This window comes from Rhinopithecus roxellana, chromosome 6, assembly GCF_007565055.1.
Source record: "Rhinopithecus roxellana isolate Shanxi Qingling chromosome 6, ASM756505v1, whole genome shotgun sequence".
NCBI classification, from domain to species: Eukaryota; Metazoa; Chordata; class Mammalia; order Primates; family Cercopithecidae; genus Rhinopithecus; species Rhinopithecus roxellana.
Window position 1 is genome coordinate 44,327,913 of NC_044554.1, and position 21,887 is coordinate 44,349,799.

General features: G+C 43.7%; 1 protein-coding gene across 3 annotated transcripts in view; it reads right to left on the reverse strand.

Annotated features, from left to right (window-relative positions):
- Positions 1 to 18,123, reverse strand: part of SMURF1 (SMAD specific E3 ubiquitin protein ligase 1) — a 124,754-nt gene extending 106,631 nt beyond the window's left edge. For all 3 annotated transcript variants that reach the window (XM_030932667.1, XM_030932666.1, XM_030932668.1), the window contains exon 1: positions 17,740 to 18,123. In XM_030932667.1, coding sequence (XP_030788527.1) covers positions 17,740 to 17,794 — 55 coding nt within the window. In that variant the 5' untranslated portion in view covers positions 17,795 to 18,123. The remainder of the gene's footprint in view (positions 1 to 17,739) is intronic.
- Between the last annotated feature and the right edge of the window lie 3,764 nt (positions 18,124 to 21,887).

A 21,887-nucleotide genomic window follows, 5' to 3' on the forward strand; every position in this document is an offset into this window, starting at 1 on the left:
TTCGAGACTGGCCTGGCCAGCACAGTGAAACCCCGTCTCTACTAAAAGTGTAAAGATTGGCCAGGCGTGGTGGCGTGCGCCTGTAGTCCCAGCTACTTGGAGGCTGAGGCAGGAGAACTGCTTGAACCTGGGAGATGGAGGTTGCAGTGAGCTGAGATTGCGCCACTGCACTCCAGCCTGGGCAACAGAGTGAGACACCATCTCAAAAAAATAAATTTTAAAAAAATTAAAAAGTTTAATTAGAAATTATGTATACAGATATTTGTGTGGTAACACATTGGGATAAGATGCATTGATCTGGTATTTGTATATTTAAAGTTATTATTCTTTAATTAGATGCTCTTTTGTTCTTAAGCTATTTGATAATCTGAACTGGGTTCATTCAAAGTGTTATGAATTTCACAGCTATTAAAAAGAAATCGGCTATATCAGGAGGAGCTGTGTGATGTAGAAACAAATTAACGTAACAGAAGTTTATTTCTTGCTCAACTTCGTGTTCAGCATAGGCTGGGTCTGAGCAGGGGCCAGGGAGGAAGGGCCGGCTTCGGCTTCACATAATCGCTCAGGGATCTAGGCTGATAGAGGCCCCACCACATGACACACAGCTTCTGCCGCAGACCTGGAGGTTCCTAGTGCTTCAGCCCCGAAGTGGGACACTCACTGCTCACAGTTCGCTAACCAGAAGTAGTTACATGGTCCCACCTAACTGCAAGGTCACGCGGGAATGTTGACGAGCACAGGGATAGTCATTGCATAGTGAAGGTTCCTGCCACGGAGGCAAATCAGGAGGTAAGGATATGGAGAAATCTCTGATCTGTATGTGCAAAAAACAAGTATACAACAATGCACACACAATGCTCCCATCTGTGTTAAAAGAAAAAGAGGGAGGGAGGGAGAAAAGGACGAGGCATTTTAAAAAAATCTCTGGAAGAACACAAGAATACCGTGGTAAGAAAAGCTTGGCCGGGCGTGGTGGCTCACGCCTGTAATCCTAGCACTCTGGAAGGACGAGATGGGAGGATCACTTGAGGCCAGGAGTTCAAAACCAGCCTGGTCAACATAGCAAGACCCCATCTGTAAAAAAAAATTTTAAATAAAAAAAAAAGAACAGCTCTTTCTCTGGAGCAAGCTGGTTAACAAGGGACAGAGCGGAAAGGAGGCTTGTTTTTCACGATAACCCTTTTATACCATATGTATGCATTATCTACTTAAAAATACTAACTAAAATAATTTTTAGGCTTTGAGACATGCACTTCAAATTAACAAGTTGGGGTTTTTTCCTGAATAAAATCCAATTTATTCTAGTATGAGAAATACCAAATCCTTGACTCATACTGCTTGAAGTGAAACACCTGGAGAAACTGTGACAAAATCATATCCTTTTGTAAAGTCTTGCTGAGAGAGCGTGGACTGGCTTGCGTCTATTCTAAATATAAACAACACTACTACACAGGCGATACGAAATGTACTTAAATCGATAAACTGTCTCCTTTTGAGAATAAGTTTACTTTTATTTTAATTCAGGTTCCATTTTCTAAACGAAAACTCCTTTTCTAAAATAAAAATGTACTTTTTGTACCGTTCAGCTGAACCCTATGCAAGATACAGTAAATAAACCCTCTGGGGTTTCCAAAAGCAATAATAATATTGCTGTTTCAGAATGCATTAAGATATGGCATGTACCAGGGTACAGTCTTTTATAAAATTATACCTCAACACCCTCAAATAATACTTAAATACATCACATGCCAGATGTGCCAGGAGATAGCCTCTGCGGCTTATGACAAGATGACCCAATGGCACATCTGTTCTTCTCATGTGGTTGTCTTAAAAGTAGAATCCTGCTGACATTTGACTGATAAGATTAAGCCATGAATAATGCAGTCAGTAAACAGGTCAAGGCTCCAAAAAGGCTTCCATAATTCATTTCAATATTAATATCAAAAAGCAAGCCTTAAAAAAAAAAAAAAAACAGACTTATAATAAACTATCCCATTCATAATATTCTAAATACCAGGCTCCTAAGGGAAATGGCACTCTCATAAGGCTATGTGCTATCCTTGCGGGTTTTACTTCTAAATTTATGCCAAGCGCATTACATAGCAACTTTTTACTCTCCAAGTTGGTCCTTAAATAGCCTGTGACTATCATTCAAGCTCCATAATACACTGTCCACATTTAAATTTTAGTGGAAAAGCAACTACCATGCATTGCTTTCAAATATCAGTACTGTACTTTCTAAACTGAACGTGCTGGGTGTATCAAAGGTGTTTACCTAAGCAGGCTTTCTGCCAATAGTTCCTGCTACTCTAAGAGGTTACAGGCACTACCATTTAGCCTGCCTTTACCTCCCAAACAGGTTTATTCAAGCAATAGGAACGATTTCCAAAAACATGTCTCATATTTTTTCTAAATTGCTGAAGAAAAGTAAATAACTGAAGTTGCCAAGCCAATCTTGGGTGTCATATAATCCATTATTTAAGCCTACAGAATAAATTAGTGATTATTAAATTTCCAGTGTTGCAACACATGAGGCCAAATTCCATGTTAAGTTTAGAACAAAAACAAAAACGAAAAGAAACTTTAGATCATACTCTATTATGTTTAAACCAAGACAGATGGTGTATATTTATGGGTATGCAAACAATTCCCAGGACTTCCAAGTCAGAGGCAGCCCTAAAACCGTGTATCATTGATTTCAAGACACATTTTTTCATATTTTTTGAAATCCTCCAATGAATCACATTTTGCAATCTAATTACCTGTGTTTCTTTTTAAGCAGTACATAAAACAATGACATGACTTGCAAGTGGTCATCTTAGACTCATTGAAATAAGACCATGTTGGCCGGGCGCAGTGGCTCAAGCCTGTAATCCCAGCACTTTGGGAGGCCGAGACGGGCGGATCACGAGGTCAGGAGATCGAGACCATCCTGGCTAACATGGTGAAACCCCGTCTCTACTAAAAAAAATACTAAAAAACTAGCCGGGCGAGGTGGCGGGCGCCTGTAGTCCCAGCTACTCGGGAGGCTGAGGCAGGAGAATGGCGTAAACCCGGGAGGCGGAGCTTGCAGTGAGCTGAGATCCGGCCACTGCACTCCAGCCTGGGCGACAGAGCGAGACTCTGTCTCAAAAAAAAAAAAAAAAAAAAAGACCATGTTACTATTAGCTAACACATACTGAACACATTACGTACCAGACAGTGCATGTGGATTTTAAGACAGTCTCACTCTGTCACCCAGGCTAGAGTAGAGTGCAGTGGCACAATCACAGCTCATTGCAGCCTCAGCCTCTTGAGCCCAAACAATTCTCCCACCTCAGCCTCCCAAGTAGCTTGGACTACAGGTGTGCACCACCACGCCCAGCTAATTTTTTTTTTTTATTTTTGTTGAGATGGGGTCTTGCTGTGTTTGCCCCAGCTGGTCTCAAACTCCTGGGCTCAAGTCATCCTTCCACCTCAACCTCCCCAAATATTGGGATTACAGGTGTGAGCCACTACTCCCAGCCTTCCTTTTATAGCTAAGGAAACTAAGAAATGAAGTCATTTGTGTAAAGGCACAGGCTGGCTCCAGCCCAGCCCTTAATCATTCCACCTCACTGATTCCACAGACAGAAGAGCTTGGGGGTCTGTAGGATTCAACCATTCCTGGAACACAGGTTCGAACTTCAGCAAAGCATCTTACAAGAACTTCTTTTTTTCTTTTTTTTTTTAAGAATGTAGAAGTGAAAATACAGAGCCCCAGATATAAAGAACAGACATTAATTCAAAGAATTTATTATAGGGTAGGGCTGGTAATCACTTATCCTATAAACATTATATTATTGCATAAAAACTAAATTATTTTTCTTTCTACACATCCTGAATTCAATTTACAGATAATTAGCATGTATTTTTCTTTCTTAAAACTGCCCTGTTATCTCTAGAGAAACAATTTAAGAATGTATTCCCATAATCTGTACCCGAATTTTGTTTAAAAATACTCCCAAATAGGCTGGATATAGTGGCTCACACCTGTAATCCCAGCACTTTGGGAGGCCAAGGCGGGCCAATCACATGAGGTCAAGAGTTCAAGACCAGGCTGGCCAACATGGTAAAACCCCATGTCTACTAAAAATACAAAACATTAGCCAGACGTGGTGGCATATGCCTGTAGTTCCAGCTACTCGGGAGGCTGAGGCATGAGAATCGCTTGAACCCGGAAGGCGGAGGTTGCAGTGAGCTGAGATTGCACCATTGCACTCCAGCCTGTACAACAAGAGTGAAACTCTGTCTCAAAAAAGAAAAAAAAAAAAAAGTCCCAAATAAAATAACATTATACAACAATCCAGTAACATTCTGCAATACAAACTGACAACAAAATTTATGAGGCTAAGTTCACATATAAAGGTACCACTCCTAACCCTTGGTCAAAAATTCTTGGCACTTTTACCAAAATATATCTTTTGCTTCATACTACCACAAAGAAGGTATACCTCTTTTTCAGAAGTGCATTAAATGGTAGCTCTACCTTCCTTTGACTCAGCATAATGAAGCTAACATTATAAATTTTAAAAGAAAACAATCGTATCATCTAGTTATTTATTGATTGCCCACCTGGCATCCACATTCCTGTTCCTCCAAATAACCCAAGTCTGTATTGTGAGTGGGACTAATCCCCGATTAGATTCAAAGATGGAACCTGATTGTCCAACTAGCACATCCCATCATCCCAGCCACAGTGGTTGGTTCAGCAATGAACACTTGACCCAAATTAGGCCAATAAGACAAGAGGATTCGACTCCAGGCCTTCTATCCTAGGACTGAGCTGTTGAAGAAGCAGACTTTTAACTTTTTTGGTGGATTTAAAGCTGCAAGCAAACAGCCACGGAGCTGCCGGCAGCCACCTTTTGAGCACAAGGGGAAGACATGGTCATGAATGGTGCTGAGGTCACAACACTGAGATACCGAGAGAAACCAGGTCCTTGCTTTGCCACAGGAATGACTTGTGCTTTTCAGTGAATTCACTAAAATTCTCTCTACTGAGCCAATTTAACCTAGGTTTTCTGCTACTTACATCTGAAGGTATCCTGCTTTTAAACAACAGCAACATTAGAAAGTGCGATATTGTAAATAAAAGACAGAACTAAAAATGTGGAAATTAGTTGAAGAAAGGAGGCAGGGTGAAAACCAATGAACACCCTCCTCACCCGACCTGAGAATTTAACTATCTTTATTATCAGGGAAAGAAACAATCAGACTGTGATCTGATGCAGCCACCGAGACTACAAGGAACACTAAGGGACCTGGTAGGAAAGAATCAAGGAAATGGGTAGGTGGATGGTTCTTGCCTGCAATCCTATACTTTGGGAGACCAAGATGGAAGGATCACTGGAAGCCAGGAGTTCTGGACAAGCCTAGGCAATATAGTGAGACCACGTCTCTACAAAAAGTTTAACAATTAGCTGGGCATGGTGGCTCATGCTGAGGTGGGGGATGACTTGAGCCCAGGAGTCTGAGGCTGCAGTGGGCTGTGACTGTGCTATTGTACTCCAGCCTGGGCGACAGAACAAGATCCTGTCTCAAAGAAAATGCAGTGAAGAGGGAGGAAAAGAGGCCCTTTCTGCTACAAAATGCAGGAAGGAAAGAAAGAGAGAGAGAGAGAGACGACTTAGCAGGAGATAAGGCTGTGGGGTAAGGTGAGAAAAAGAAGCCTTCCCCAGGTCTCTCCCAAGCAGTCAGGTCCAGTATTCACAGCCTGAAAATGGGAAACGCTATTCAAGAGGCAACCGCAAAGCTTGGGCAAGGGGCAAATGAGTGACGTCTCTCCAGCCCAAACAGTTATCCCCAACAGCCCTGAGGGAGAGGCTAAGGAAAAGACCAGGAAACCAAAGGCTACAAAGATGCACCAAATTCCAGAATTTAAATTTCAGGCTTTGGATCAAGCCCCTGGAATAGCCCAGAAGCCCAAGATAGAGTAGACTCGGCTTTTAGGGTATCACATAGTCAAAGAAACCCCAAGCCTGGCTGACAACAACCTGTAATTGCTTGATCTCTAATCCGTGCTCATATAACAAGAAGTGGCTATGAACGCAATGCTGCCTCTGAGAGAGGTGTCCTCCAATGCCCAACTCAGAGGCGACCAGGAGATCCAATAAACAAGGAGAGCATTAATTCTCTCATTCACCAGGTATTTGTGAGCACCAGCAGGTGCCAAGCAGTGTTTAAGGGGATACAGAAGTAAACAGACAGCAAGGACCCTAGCTTCACGGAACCTGACTACCAAAAGTAGAGACGGAAAATAAAAATTGATTGGACATTGGTAGATGGATGATGGCTGAACAACCAAACAAAAATACCATGAAGCGGTGAGTGCTGTGAAGACAGCAGAATAGGCTGCCTGATGGTGAGTGAGGGAGCAACTATGATGGGATGGTCAGGGAGGGTCTCCCTGAGCTGATGATATTTATTTAGGCTGAAGGCCTGAATGACAGGAAGAAGCCACTGAGAAGTCGAGAGGAAGAGTATCATAACATCACACAGACACACGGACACACACACACACACAGAGGAATAATTCACACAAAAGCCCTTAAGCAGGATTAAACTCGCCACATTTAAGGACTGGGGTGGAGAATAAGGCAGAACCTGGCACAGAGGCGGCCAGAGAGGAAGATGGCAGGATCAGAGAGGGCGTTTGATTTTATTCTGAGCAGAGAGCTGCTGGAGGGCTTTAAGGAAGGAAATGACACGATCTGATTTATGCTCTTAAAAGATTTGGGGACGACAGTTCAGTAGTTGCCAGGGTCCCAGGGACTGGGGAGGGGTGGATGCAGCTAGAAGGGGATAGCTCCAAGGAGCCTGGGGTGATGGTGCAGCTGGGCATCTTGATTGCAATGGTGGTGGCATGAATTTGTACATGGGATCAAACTGCATAGATTGTTACACACACACACAGTGCACACAAAGCCACACCCACACACAGGGCACACAGAGCTAGTGAAATCTGACTAAGCTCTGGATTGCACCAATGTAAACAGTTAGTTTCCCGGGACTTTTTGCTTGTGTTATTTTGCCCTTACTTCTTCCCAGTCCTTAGAACCCGTGAACAGGTTCCTGGTTTTGATATTATACCATAGTTATACAAAACACTAAAATTGGGGGAGGCTGAGTGAAGGGTACACAGGACCTCCCGGTACATTTCTTTTCCATCTCCTGTGAATCTATCATTACTTCAAAATTATAAAAGAAAAAAAAAGATTTCTAAGGCTGCCATTTAAGGTATAGATTGGAGAAAGTAGGAAGTAGAACCACAATGTGTCACACCAATCCACACTCAAGGAAAGGATTAAAATGAAAAAGAAAACACCCAGGTTGGCAAAGGAGCACCTGGAACTCTCATATGCTACTGGTGGAAAATGTAAATTGGTACAACCACTTTGGAAAAGCATTTGGCAAGTTTCACTACAGTTGAACATATGCCTATTCCACAGTCCAGTTATTCTACTCGTGAGTACACACTCAACAGAAGTGTATGCAAATACTCACCAAAAGACACATACATGAAAATGCCAAACGGCACTAGTCTTAAAAGCCAAAACTAGAAAGGACTCTGCCCATCAACAGGTAAAGGGATAAATTTTGGTATATGCCCATAATGGGATACTGAACAGCAAAGAGAATGACTGACATACAATCACACATAACGATATGGATAAATCTCACAAAAATAACAGTGAACAAAAGAAACCAGTTGCATGCGGTGTGATTCCATTAATACAAAGTTCAAAAATAGGCCGTTACAAGTCAGGACTGTGGTTATCTTTGGGGGGTTTCAGGGAGGTAGAAAGTGAGAAGGAGGTATTTTCAGGATTGTGGGGATGTTCCAAGCACCAGCAATATTCTATTTCTTGACCTAGATCAGGAAAAGTGCTTCTCCACTACTTTTTTTTTTTTTTTTTTTTTTTTTTTTTTTTTTTTTTTTTTTTGAGACAGGGTCTCGCTCTGTAAGGCTTAATGTGCCTTATTTCCAGAGGTTTTTTTTGGTTTTGTTTCGCTTTTTTTGCAAATTCTACTCCTGAGCAATTTGTTTATTTTTCTCTTTTCCCCAATCCTTAGAATCTGTGGGCAATTTCCTGGTTTTGATATTATACCAGAGTTTTACAAGGGACTAAAACTTAAACCCATGTTTATAGGTATTTCCTCACCAGGCTCAAGTGAGGAACCATGTGAGAACCCTTTGGAAACTATGAAACGCTGTACAGACGTGAGGCATTAGTGTCACTGACAGGTATGAACAGGCAGCAAGCAGGTCTCACCTCTACAATTTGTAGGTAATATATGTAGAAATAAAACTGAGTAAACTTTGGATTTTTTACCCCAAAGACCTAAGAGGGGAACAAAGTCAATATATGACATTGAGGTTACCATGTTTTCTACTTCTCCAGAGTCAGATGCCAATATTGCTTTTTAAAGCACTTCTAAAATTAAAAACAATCCCTTCAAAAAGTTCATGGCAAACATATTGACTATAAATACTTGGAAAAATACTAAATTATTATTAATGGCTTATGCAAATGAGCATTTTGCTCCTACTTTAGGGATGAGATTATTTTATAAAAATAGGTCAGTGATAACCGTAAATGACATTTTTTTTTTTTTTTTTTTTTTTTTGAGACGGAGTCTCGCTCTGTCGCCCAGGCTGGAGTGCAGTGGCCGGATCTCAGCTCACTGCAAGCTCCGGCTCCCGGGTTCACGCCATTCTCCTGCCTCAGCCTCCCGAGTAGCTGGGACTACAGGCGCCCGCCAGGTCGCCCGGCTAGTTTTTTGTATTTTTAGTAGAGACGGGGTTTCACCATGTTAGCCAGGATGGTCTTGATCTCCTGACCTCGTGATCCGCCCGTCTCGGCCTCCCAAAGTGCTGGGATTACAGGCTTGAGCCACTGCGCCCGGCCCGTAAATGACATTCTAAATAAATTATGTAAACCACTATTATTCAGAACCAAACCTCAGTTTTTTAAAGAACTCACTATATAAACAAGATCTAAGGACTCCAAATTTCTTAATCTGAAAGTAATCATTTTGCCTTATTTTAATATGATAGAACAAGCTTTTTTGGGGGGGTCGGGCATCTCGCTATCATATAATAAACATACTCTCTGGGAAAATAAGTCTGTTCAGACCTATAATACAAGTAGCCAAGAATTTTATTCTGTAGAACCCAGGAGTCTTCCTAGCGAGGAAGTCCTTATAAACATGAGTATATACTTTGAAATGCTATAATATTTTAGCCTTTTAAAATACATTCGGCACAATCATTTTGATTTTTCACAATGTCTACATTTCAAAACAATTCCTACTGGCAGTTAGTGTACTTACTAGTTGCACTAAGAAATTCTTATCTATTTAAGAGCTTTTTAATCTTTTTAATTGTTGAAAAGCAATATACGCTCAAGGGGGGGAGAGAAGGGAGGAGATTAAATATTACAAAAGGCATATAAGGAAAAGTTGCCCTTTCTTCTCTCTTTTCTCTCCTCTCTCCCTCTCTCCTCTCTCTCTCTGTCGTCTGAAGAGGAGAACAGGAGAATCTCTTCAGAGGAAATCAACAGTCAACATCTTCCAGTCATATTCTATACAGAGCTATCTATAAATTTCCCCCTCTATTTTTATTTCTTGTTTTATTATCCAAATAGTACAAACACTATTTGTTTTGAATCAGCGTTTTCCCCCCACTCAATAATGTATCTTGGAGAATGTTCCACATCAGAATATAAAACGCTATCTTACTATTTTAAACAGCTACGCATCATTGGGGATACACAACAATTTACTTAACTGGCCCCTGCTGATATACACTCACGTTGATTTCAGTCTTTTGTAATTTCAATCAATGCTGCAATGATTTTGCATACCAGACTTTACATAAATGTGTGAATACACCCATAAAAGTCCGACATGTAGACTTGCTAGATCAAAGAGCATAAACATGCATGATCTGATAGACAGTACCAAACTGAACTGTACCTACTCTATCCATTTATATTCTCAACCACCAGGGTAAAAGACCTGTTTTTCCACACCCTTGTCTCATCACAGAAAATTTTCAAACTGTTTGGTCTGCCATTCTTCTAGATGAAAAATTGTTTCATTCTTACTTTTAATTTGTAGTTTGTTTAGTACGAATAGGGCTGATTATCAATGAAAAATAATTTCTTAAAGAAAGAAAATGGGCATTAGAGAGAACAGGGCACAGTGGCATATACTTGTAGTCCCAGCTACCCAGGACACGGATGTTTGCTTGAGCCCAGGAGTTCCAGGCTGCAGTGAACTATGATCACGCCAGTGTCCTCTAGTCTAGCCTGGGCAACACAGCAAGACCCCATCTCTAAAAAAGAAAAGGAAAGGAAAGAAGAAGAGAGAAATAGGGTTGTCTTTTCACATGTTTCAAATCCATTTCTATTTTCTTTTCTGTGAATTGCCCATATCCTTTGCCTATTAGGTACTGGCATTTCTCTAATTGATTTTGAATGCTCTTTATATGTTAGGAAAACCACACTTTCATTTTCATATCCATCATAGATTGTTTTTCCTAGTTTGTCTTTGCATGTTGATTTTATCCTATTTTTGCCATGGAGAAATTTTCCATCCAGCTAAAGTTTTTTTATTGTTTATAATTGTTTTTCAGCTGATCTTTTGGGCTTTTAAAGATATATCATAACATCTGTAAATAACAGCAATTTTGTTTCCCACTTTCTGATGTCTTTCTCTAGTTATTAATAGTAACTATTTTGACAGTGTACATCCCTGCATTGTTCCTGATTTTAATGGGAATGCTTCCACAATTTCATCATTTAAAGATGATGCAGGCTAGATGCAGTGGCTCATGCCTGTAATTATAGCACTTTGGGAGGCTGAGGCAGGTAGACTGCTCAAGCTCACGATTTCAAGACCAGCCAGGCAACATGGCGAAACCCCTTCTCTACCAAAGCTATGATGATTAGCCGGCCATGGTAGCACATGCCTGTAGTCTCAGCTACTCGGGAGGCTGAGGTGGGATGATCACTGGAACCCAGAAAGTAGAGGCTGCAGTAAGTCATGATCGTGCCACTGCACCCCAGCCTGAGTAACAGAGCGAGACCCCGTCTCCAAACAAAACAAAAAATAAACATGAGGCTGTCCCATGGCACATTACCTGGCCTGGGAAAAACATAAAATAAAAATAAAGATAATGCTGGTTTTGGCTTCTAATACTATTTCTCTAAGGAACTTTCTGAATACATAGAGAATTTATCAATTCATTGTATTATTTTTCCATGTTTATTAATCAGTTCTATAGATTTTCTTCAATGTAAAAGTATATTATTAGCTTTATTATTTACCTGGTTATTTAGGAATAAGAACAGGAATCTATGACCGTATTTACATTGTGATACTCTATAAATAATTCATAAAATATTTAATCCATCTCTAGCAGGTCCCTTTGTAATCTAAAAAGACAGATCTCTGGCATTAAAGATAGGAAAACTGAATCATGAAAAGATTATAGTTCTATGCACCCCCTCCCCTTTCTTCACTGTGGTACTTGTGTGAATTAGAAATCAAATTCAGACCTTCTGATCCCCAATCCAGTGTTGGAGCCATAAGAAACCATCATGCCCTTTATTTAGAAAACTCAGCGGATGCCCAACGTACAAAGAAGAACACAGGCTGCCGTCTACAATCTGCAGCTTCATGACATGCTCTTACAGACGCCTGAAAGCAAGCCCCAAGTTGGGCTCAGGAGCTTAAAACATCTGAAATGCATCACCCAGCAGCCAGGAGGATAGGTTCCTGTTCAGTGATAAACGATGTTGCCGACATTCCTCAGCCAATTAGAATTCCTTTCAGCTGCAGTGGAGGTGAACACAGCTGGAATTACAGAGTGGGGCGCGTCACCAGACGGGCTCATTGTACATTATTTAAGCCTTGTTTTAAAAGAATATAAGGATTTTTCCCCCTATTAGTCCAGAAATGTGGAAACAACATTCCACTTGGTTTAAATATCTAAATGAATTAAACTGCATCTGCAGACAAAACAGTAATACTGACATTTTAAAAAGAAGATATGCCCAAGCCACATGGCTATGTGCTTTTGTTTTTTAAACACAGCTCCATGGTTTTCCTTTAACTAGAAAGGCCTTAGGGACTTTAGTCAGTCAGAATGAGTTCCCTGGACAAGAAGCTAATTTAGGTTGGAGGCTTTCACTTACAAACTCACTCACAAAATAACAAACCAGTAATTTAACTTGTTCAGTGACAAAAAAAAAAAAAAAAAATGTATACTCCTTATTTGTTTTAAAAAAAAGTAGTCTCTAAAATGGTTTTGAAATTATAAAAAACTGATCCAAATAAGCATCCTATAAGTTAGCTTTCTTACCCAGCAAATCAGAACATGGCGAAGATACCAAGTTCTTTCATCCATTTGAGGCTTTTTTGAACCACTCAATAAAATGCACAATTCAGCTATTTTAACTGTTAACCAGTGCCCACAATGTTGTACAAAACAGCGAGCCTAGTTAACCGGATCACTGAGGTGATATCGAAACATTATTTGTCTTTTTTCTTTCTTAATCCATGAGGAAATATTTCATAAATAACACAGCCTCCAAAACCTCCTTTCTTTCACCCAATGTTCCACACTAGAACCTGACATTGTGACTGAACCAAGAAAATGAAAATTTGTGAAAGAGAAAGAAAAATCCAACATTCAGAAATGACTTTTGTATGTCGTTTAAACTAAGACTAGAGGGTTTAAACTCTGACAGATGGGCTTGAAGTAAAAAAGTTTGATAAATCACAACTACTGTAAAAATGGAGATAGAAATAAAGCATATGAAAAATTTCATGTCTAAAGTCAGCTGGGTGGGCCAAGAAGATTAAAAGGAAAAAAAATGTATTTGAAAAAAGAAAGTTGTTTTAAAAGGCAACGCAAATGTGATCAAATCACAAAATCAATGATAAAAACCTCTATTTGGCAAAATGTGATTCTTCTTAAAGTATAATTGCAATTCAAGTTTTGCAACAGCATTTGTTCTAACCCATCCTACACCTTCCAATAGTTCAGCTCAAAGAACTGCCTTAACTGTGTCTTCCTAAACTTGAGGCAAACCCTAAGGAAAATGTAAATGCAAAGGGAGCTAAAATCTGACCACTTATTCCATCTTATCACAACAACTGTGTTATATGGTTTTTGAAACAAAAGTTTGGCCTGCCTTACATAAGTGAGGTTCTTAGCTGGTACAAATTGACAAAGTCAACAGTCTTAACAATTTTCTTAATCTTTCTTGAGAAACTTAACTATTTTGAATCAATCGAGACACCTATAATTGATGAATCAACGTCATCAACAGCTATTACTACAACTATTTCACTCAAAGTTGCACAATCTGAATGCCAAAACACAAGTCACCCTTGTATCTCATGTGCTACAATTTAAAAAACAACCTCATATTTCCACATGCTATGAAGGAAAGCCTCTTTATCCCTCTTTATTTGGAATTAGAGTTTTTCTTACTTCACAATATGTAGTCATGCTCCAAAAGATATAAAAACACCAAGACATCTGAGAGTATTTCAATGCATAAAAGCAAACAAAGTTTAGGCACTTGGTATTTCAACTAATTGGTTGACATTACAATAAAATTTAATTTTCTTGAAGAGCATTGGAGAACCCTGAATTCCATTCTTTTACCTAAAGTGGCCTAAACAATGTGTCTGGGATTCATTTGTGTACCACATAAGAACAAAGTCTTTGCAAAACCTGCTTGATTCTTCAATCAAAATGTTTCTAAAGTGTTTGATTTGCCAGTGAACTCCAATGACTACAAGATAATGCTCTTTAACAAAGATCACTTGATTCTGGATATATTATGCCCCCAAACCTACTGAAACAATTTAAAAACTATTTTCCTACTAAAATACCACAAAAACATTCATTAAAATGATATTATTTTAAATATAAAGGCTCAAATATTCTTCTGTTTAGACCAGGTTGCCAAAGCAGTTCAACATATTATCCAACAGTTTTCAAAAACAATCTCACATGAAGAAATAAAGTCATAAATGTAATCAATACACAAAATTAATGCTTGGCATAAATCAAACACATGTGCTACATTCCAACACAATTTTCTGAATATCAGGATTAAGAACACTAGTAAGCCTAAGTGCCCAAGGGTGATTTGAAATAAGTAGGTAGCCAAATTGATATGTCCCGTGAGAAGGAGGATCAAGGAGTATTATAACAGAGCTGAAATCTCATTTGATATATAAAGAAACTGAGACCCAAAAAGGTTAAATAACTTGTTCCGTAACACGTAGTTAATGAGAGATCTGTCTAGAATCCAGGTCTCCTAACTCTAAATCTAATGCCCTATTCACCCCCAAATAGAATCGTGGACCCCAAAGTTCTAAATGTAGTCTCTTCAGCTTTTTTTTTTTCTTTCTTTCTTTCTTTTTGAGACAGAATCTCGCTCTGTCGCCCAGGCTAGAGTGCAGTGGCACAATCTCGGTTCACTGCAAGCTCCACCTCCCGGGTTCAAGCTATTCTCCTGCCCCAGCCTTCCAAAGAGTTGGGACTACAGGCGCGTGCCACCATGCCCAGCTAATTTTTTGTCTTTCTAGTAGAGACGAGGTTTCATCCGTGTTAGCCAGGATGGTCTCAATCTCTTGACCTTGTGATCCGCCTCAGCCTCCCAAAGGGCTGGGATTTCAGGCGTGAGCCACCGCACCCAGCCATCTTCACTCTCTTTGCACTGAATTTCGCTCTGTGTATGTTCATTGACTGGTTGAAATATCCCTCATTTTTTTAAAGTTCTTTTTTTTTTGTTTTTCAAATAACAAACATGGAAATAAACTCTGCAACCTGTAACAAAAGTATTCAACTTCTGAAAGATTGTTACTCAACATCCCAGAAGTGAGAGTTCAAACTTCCCTTAATCAAAAAGATGAGGCCAAAACCTATTCCGCTGTCAACAAACTTTCTAGTTCAAACCTTCCGAGGTAAACTAAGGGTCCACATATGGACACCATCACCGCTAAACCGCAATCGCATTGTAAGGATGATCGCACTCACAGATCCTCTCAAACCATTCATAACATCTACTGAAAGGGAAAGGGAAAGGGAAAAGGTGTTTCAGAAAGAACACTCATCACCTGACCCTTCCCTATCAAATGTCATCCAAAAATTCCTTAAAGCCTTCTTGCATCGATAATCTAAATTCCTGAATCCAAAAATAATTTGGGAGGAGGACAAACCAAGTCCTCCCTTTTCAAGGCCCAGGCTTGGCAACTAGGATTAATTAATATATATATATATATACCGGACATAAACATTTCAATTAAAACCTATTCCTTCTAAAACACTCATCTTATTTCTAACAAAACACAAAATCAGTTGCTTTCGCTTTTAACAACTGAAACCAATATGATGTCAATTAGAGTTGTAAATCAGAACCAAGTTAAAAGCTTTCCAAGTATTACAATCTCAAAAATGTTACTTTTATGTTACCACATAAATAAAAGTGTATCTACATTGTATCTACAAAGTGAGAAGTGTTTCCTATCAGCCCTGGCTTGAAGAAATCTATTTCCCCAGAAGCAAAGATCCCAGAGGAAACTACCTCCTCCATTACAAAACCAGGGTCTGGGTCTGGGTCCAAATCATTATCTCATATCTTTATACAAAAAACAAAACCTTCTCTTAAGACAAAAGTTGGGCCATGCAACAACTATGGGCTCTCAAAGTAAATTTTAGTTTTAAAAAAATTACCCATTGTTTGCATGGATTTTACCGATGACTTTATGGCTGCGCATCTGCCATAAAGTGTTCAAAACGCTCATTCTCTCTTTGAAAGGACCTGCCCAGACCAGGACTTTGGAGTTCTCACCCGACTGAGCCACTGAACAGAAAAATCCAGGGGAAAATCCCTGACGGGGATTAGAATGAACTTTTTAGTTTCTTTCCAGAGCTGGAAATATTCGAGTTTGGGAAGTCCCGGAGCAGAGACACATTTGCAACACGGCCATCCTGCTTTAGGGATGAATTGAAACTGGGAAGAAAGTAGTACCAAGGAGAGTGAGAAAGGGAAGACGAGGATGCAGCCTGGTCCAGAACCTCTGGAGCCCGCTGGGGAGACAGGTTGGCATCACATCCACTCCACCAAGTCGCAGGCCCACGGCAGAGCGTTGCGCTCACCCTTGAAGGTGGCACTACAGAGCCACCCAGGAAACACGGGCTTTTCACTGAAGACGAAATGAATCAAGGAGCTTGCGTGTGGGCAGCTTCCAAAGCCTCCAGTGAGTGTGGGAGTGGGGATCAGCGTCTCACGGGCGCTCAGGGTTGCTGAGTGTGAGGGTGATGGTGAAAAAATGCAGAAAAGGTAAAAATTGAAGAAGCCGAGTCAAAAGTAGCTAGCGGTCTGGCCTAAGAGACAGGAAGTGGCCCAGACTGAGACTGACGAGGGCTGGACCAGGGGGAAGTGAGGAGAGCAGGACTGGGAGCAGCTACAAGATAGGATTGAGGAATTTCAGGCTGAAGGAAAGAAAGGGTGGAGGCCCAGCCAGACAGCAGCTAGGGGGCGGGGCTAGGTAGGAATGAGGGCGGGGCATGAAAGTGAGGGGCGGGGCTATTGGAAGAAGGAAATAAGGACGTGTAGGGGGTGAGGGAGAAACGAAAAAGGATTGAGGGGGTGAGAAGCGGGTGGGTGGGGGCAGGATGGTAGAAGCAAGGGGCAAGTGGAAGGGGAGACAGCAAAAGAGAGGACGGAAGTGGGGGAGAAGCAGGTGGGAAGGACCAGGAGGATGAAGGGAGGGAGCAGGTGGGAGGGGAAACAGGAAAGCAAGAGAGAGGATGGGAAAGTGGTGAGAAGTGAGGGATGGGACCAGGGGAACAGAGGCGAGGCCAGGAGGGAAAAGCCAGGGGGCAGGTGGGCGGAGAGGTTGGGAAGCGAGGAGAAGGATGGAGGGGGTAAAAACGGCGGAGGAGAGAAAAAAAGGAGAGAAGCAAGGGGACGGGGCCAGGAATGAAGAAGCGAGGGGGTGGGACCAGGAAGAAGTGAGGGCCGAGGCTAGGAAAGAAGTGAGGAGGCGGGACCAGGAAGAAGTGAAGGCCCAGGCTAGGAAAGAAGTGAGGGGGCGGAACCAGAGAGAAGCAAGGGAGCCGGACCCAGGGAGAAGCGAGGGGGCGGGGCCAGAGAGAAGTAAGGAGGCGGGGGCAGACAGGAGCGAGGGGGCGGGGCCAGGGAGATGTGAGGGGTCAGGTGCCGGGGAGGGGGGGCGGGGTAAAGGTGGGAAAATGAGAGGACCACCAGGGGGCGGGACCTAGAGGGAGAAGCGAGGGGTCAGGTGTTAGGGAGAGGAAGGGAAGCGAGAGGCAAGGGGCCGAGCCGGGGAGAGGTGAGGGGACAGGGCCTGGAAGGAGATAAGGAGATGCAAGGGGCGGGGCCATGAATGGAAATGAGAGGGGCGGGGCCAGGACGGAGACGCAAGGGGGCAGGTGCGGGGGAACGGGAGACAGAGGGGGAGCGAGCGGCCAGGGGGCGGGGCTGGGCAACGGCGAGGGGGCGGGGCCGGGAGGGAGAAGCAAGGGGCGCACGCCGAAGGGGGTGACGAGGTCCTGGGACAACGGCCGGCGTGGGGGAGGGCCGCTTCCAAGGGCGCCCGGCGGGGAATTCCAGGGAGGGCGAGGGGGCGCAGGGGCGCGGGAGGGCCTCCCGCCGGCCGTACCTGTCAGACGGATCTTGATGCTGGAGCCGTTCCTGCGTGTCCCGGGGTTCGACATCTCCCGCCAACGATCGGGCAGCCGCGGATCCAGCGCCGCCGCCCCCCGGCCCGGCCCGGCCCGGCCCCGCCGCCGCCGCCTCAAGGTTACGGCTCCGGGCTGGGCGCCGGGGTCCGAGCCGGGACACAAACTCCGCGGCCCAGGCGTCCGGGCGGCAGGCGAATGGTCGAGCCGGGAGATCGGCGCTCGCTGCGGCGCTCTGACCCTCGCTCCTCCCAGCCGAGCCCAGTCCCGAGCCGCCGCCGCCGCCGCCTCCACCACCTCAGAGCCGGACGCCCGCCGCCCTCGCCGCTTCCGCCGCCGCCGCCGCCGCCGCCTCCCCGAGCCGCGCGCGCGCCCGCCGCCGTGCCGGCCCGGCCCTGCGCGCCCCCGTGCCTGCGTGCGTGCGCGCCCCCGCGGCGTGCGCCGGGGCGGGGCGGGGCGGGGCGCGCCGCTACGTCGCCCGCCCGCCTCGGGCGCGCGAGGCCCGGATCCCGCGGGTTGGGGTCTTCCCGCTCCCTCGAGCCAGCGGGTGGGAGAGTCTGGCCCCAAGTCCGGGAAGGGAGAGCAGAGCTGGCCCCGGGGCCCAGCGCGCCGTCGCCCTCTGTTTTGGCCCCTGTCTCTGCGAGGCTCTGGGCTCCTGAGTGACTGAAGAGGGGTTTGCATGAAACTGTGGGCTGTGTCCACACCAAGCACCTTGCACACAGGCGTGCAGTACCAGTTTTTTTAGTTGAGAGCTTTCGATCGTGCAAGTTCAAGGGAGGGACTTCTCAAAGAGACAAAGCGCTTAGGTGTGTTCTGTGCAACGGGTGTGCTCCACTGACCCATAACAAAGTTGCCAGAATCGCAGAAGTGCCATATACGGACGAGGAAAACGAGATGAGAGAGAGGGATAAAGTTGAGAGGCGGATGCTTGTTATTATCCAATCTGCATACAATTTTACCAAACAAGAAAGCAGCATTGTGACTGGTGTTCCCCAGTCTTCTGCGAAGTTTCCCCTTCTCCCAGGTTTGCAGGTTAGAACCAACAGCTCATGGCTGGGTACGGTGGCTGTAGCCTGTAATCCCAGCATTTTGGGAGGCCGAGACGGGCAGATCACTTGAGCCCAGGACTTTGAGGCCAGCAAAAAAATACAAAAATTAGCTGGGCATGGTGGTGCACACCTGTAGTCCCAGGTACTGGGAGGCTGAAGTGGGAGGAACGCTTGAGCCCCAGAGTTCAAGGTTGCAGTGAGCTACGATCAGGCCACTGCACTGCAGCCTGGGCGACAGAGCTAGACACTGTCTCCAAATACATACACACACACACACACACACACACACACACACACACACACACACACACACACAAAGTTCATTATGCGCTTTCTCCAGCAAACAAACTCCTCTCTGTTAGCATGTTATAGAAAGAAAATGATATGTTACTAGAAAGAGGGAAAGCTAGGTTTATCAAACTTGTTTTTTACCCACTACCTTTTTTTTTTCTTTTGAGACAGGGTCTCACTCTGTCACCAAGGCTGGAGTGCAGTGGCATGATCTTGGCTCACTGCAACCTCCACCTCCCGAGTTCAAGCGATTCTCATGCCTCAGCCTCCCAGATAGCTGGGATTACAGGCGTTAGCTACCACACCCAGCTAATTTTTGTGTTTTTGGTAGAGATGGGGTTTCGCTGTTTTGGCCAGGCTGGTCTCAAACTCCTGAGCTGATCTGTCCGCTTCAGCCTCCCAAAGTGCTGGGATTTCAGGCGTGAGCCACCGCTCCCAGCCCCTACTACCCATTTTCATGTACAAATTATTATTTTTTTTTGATTCTTCATCAATCAACTTGAACAAATTATTTTATTACCGTGTGTGTGTGTGTGTGTGTGTGTGTGTGTGTGTCCCGAAGAAAGTAAGCTCTGGGCCATTGCTACCATCCCCTGCAGCCTTGGGCCTGTCCTAAGGTCACAGTCTTCTGTGAACCTTCTACACAGAGCGCCTAGACATGCCTGCCTGCCTCAGGATGAGCCTAGTGAAAGCAGAGTCTCTCCTGGGCAGGATTCAAGGCATCACATCTGTCAAATAAAAGGATGGTCCTGGGTCATTTCTGTGGCACCTTGCAGCTCTTTCAGTTATCCTCAAGAAAAACCCAAGAATACAAGCAATGTTTAAGCAATAGCAGTAGAGCCACAATCCAGCTGTTTCCATTCGTAGATGATTGTCACAGAGAGTGAATACCTGGGTCTGAGTTAATCCATCCAGTCTCTAATGCTCCCAGGTAATCCCCATTCTTCTGCCAATCCCCTTAGTATTTCCCCCTCCTCTTTATTCCCCTATTCAAAGAGTCTCCTCTCTAAACAAAACCAAAAATCACTCTCTGCTTACCTGGGTGCAGGCGCCTGTTCTTATTCCCAGGTGTTCTGATCTAGAAACCTTTCATTGATTAATTTTGTTGCTTTTCTCCCTGCCCTGATGGCTAGTTCTTCCTTGGCTTGACTGTTTCCTTACTCTTTGAGTCAGGAGGTTGCTTCTGGAGGTTTCTGAAAGGCATTTTGTTCACTCAACAAGTGCAGATGCTCCTTGACATACAATGGGGTTACATTCTGATAAACCCCTACTATGTTGAAAATGTCATGTCAATAATGCATTTGTGGAGGCCGGGCATGGTGGCTCACACCTGTAATCCCAGCACTTTAGGAGGCTGAGGTGGGGGGATTACCTGAGGTCAGGAGTTCAAGAGCAGCCTGGCTAACATGGTGAAACCCTGTCTACTAAAAATACAAAAGTTAGCTGGGTGTGGTGGTGTGCACCTGTAGTCCCAGCTACTTGGGAGGCTGAGGCACAAAAATCACTTAAACTCAGGAGGCAGAGGTTGCAGTGAGGCGAGATTGTGCCACTGCACTTCAGCCTGGGCAACAGAGCGAGACACTGTCTAAAAAAAAAACCCCAGAAAATGCATTGACTACACCTAAGCTACCAGCCATTATGGCTTAGCCCAGCCTACCTTAAGTGTGCACAGAACACTTTCATTACCATACGGTGGGGCAAAAACATCTAACACAAAGCCTATTTTACAATGAAGTTATTGTAAAGAATTTTGAATCAAAATTCGAAATTTGAAGTATGGTTTCTACTAAATGTGTATCACTTTCCTACCATAACATCAAAAACTTGTAAGTCAAACCATCATAAATTGGGACCATCTGAAATTGCTAGATATTCCCAAAAGTATCTTTCACCACAGCTGCACAAAGGGGATCTTCCTACCTGGAAGCTAGTGTTTTACTCATTCAGCAAACATCGGCCACCTACTATGTGGCTAGGAACAAGGAACACAAAATAAATCCATTACAGCCTCAGCATTCCAGAGGCTCAGTTAAGTGGATGAAACAGACAGGAGCAACTGACAATGATACAGTGATGGGGATGTGTATAGCAGGCTAGAATGTAGAAGACAGAACAATTCTGCATAAGAAGAGAAATGGAGACATCTCAAGTCACAGATGACTTTAATCTAGAGCTTAAAGCCCATGTTCAAGTTTGCTGGGCAAAGTGGTGAGGAAGGGCATTATAGATAGAAGGAACAGCTGTACAAAGGCATGAACGTGAATGCATTTTCCAGCACCATTTTCAATAAAAGTGTACTCATGGAGTTGCTTGTATACTGTATCCATGCAACTTACTCCATTAAAAGTTGATCAAAGGCACAGTGGCTCACACCTGTAATCCCAGCACTTTGGGAGGCCAAGGTGTGTGGATCACCTGAGGTCAGGAGTTTGAGACCAGCCTGGCCAACATGATGAAACCCTGTCTCTACTAAAAATACAAAAATTAGCTGGGCATGGTGGTGCATACCTATAATCCCAGCTACTCAGGAGGCTAAGGCAGGAGAATCGCTTGAACCCAGGAGGCGGAGGTTGCAGTGACCCGAGATTGCACCACTGCACTCCAGTCTGGGTGACAAAGAGCAAGCCTCTATCTCAAAAAAAAAAAAAATTTTTTTAAATAAAAGCCTGGGCAATATAATGAGACCCCATCTCTACAAAAAATTTAAAAATTATCTGGGCAAGGTGGTGCATGCCTATAGTCCCAGCTACTCAGGAGGCCGAGGTGGGAGGAAGGCTTGAGCCCAGTAG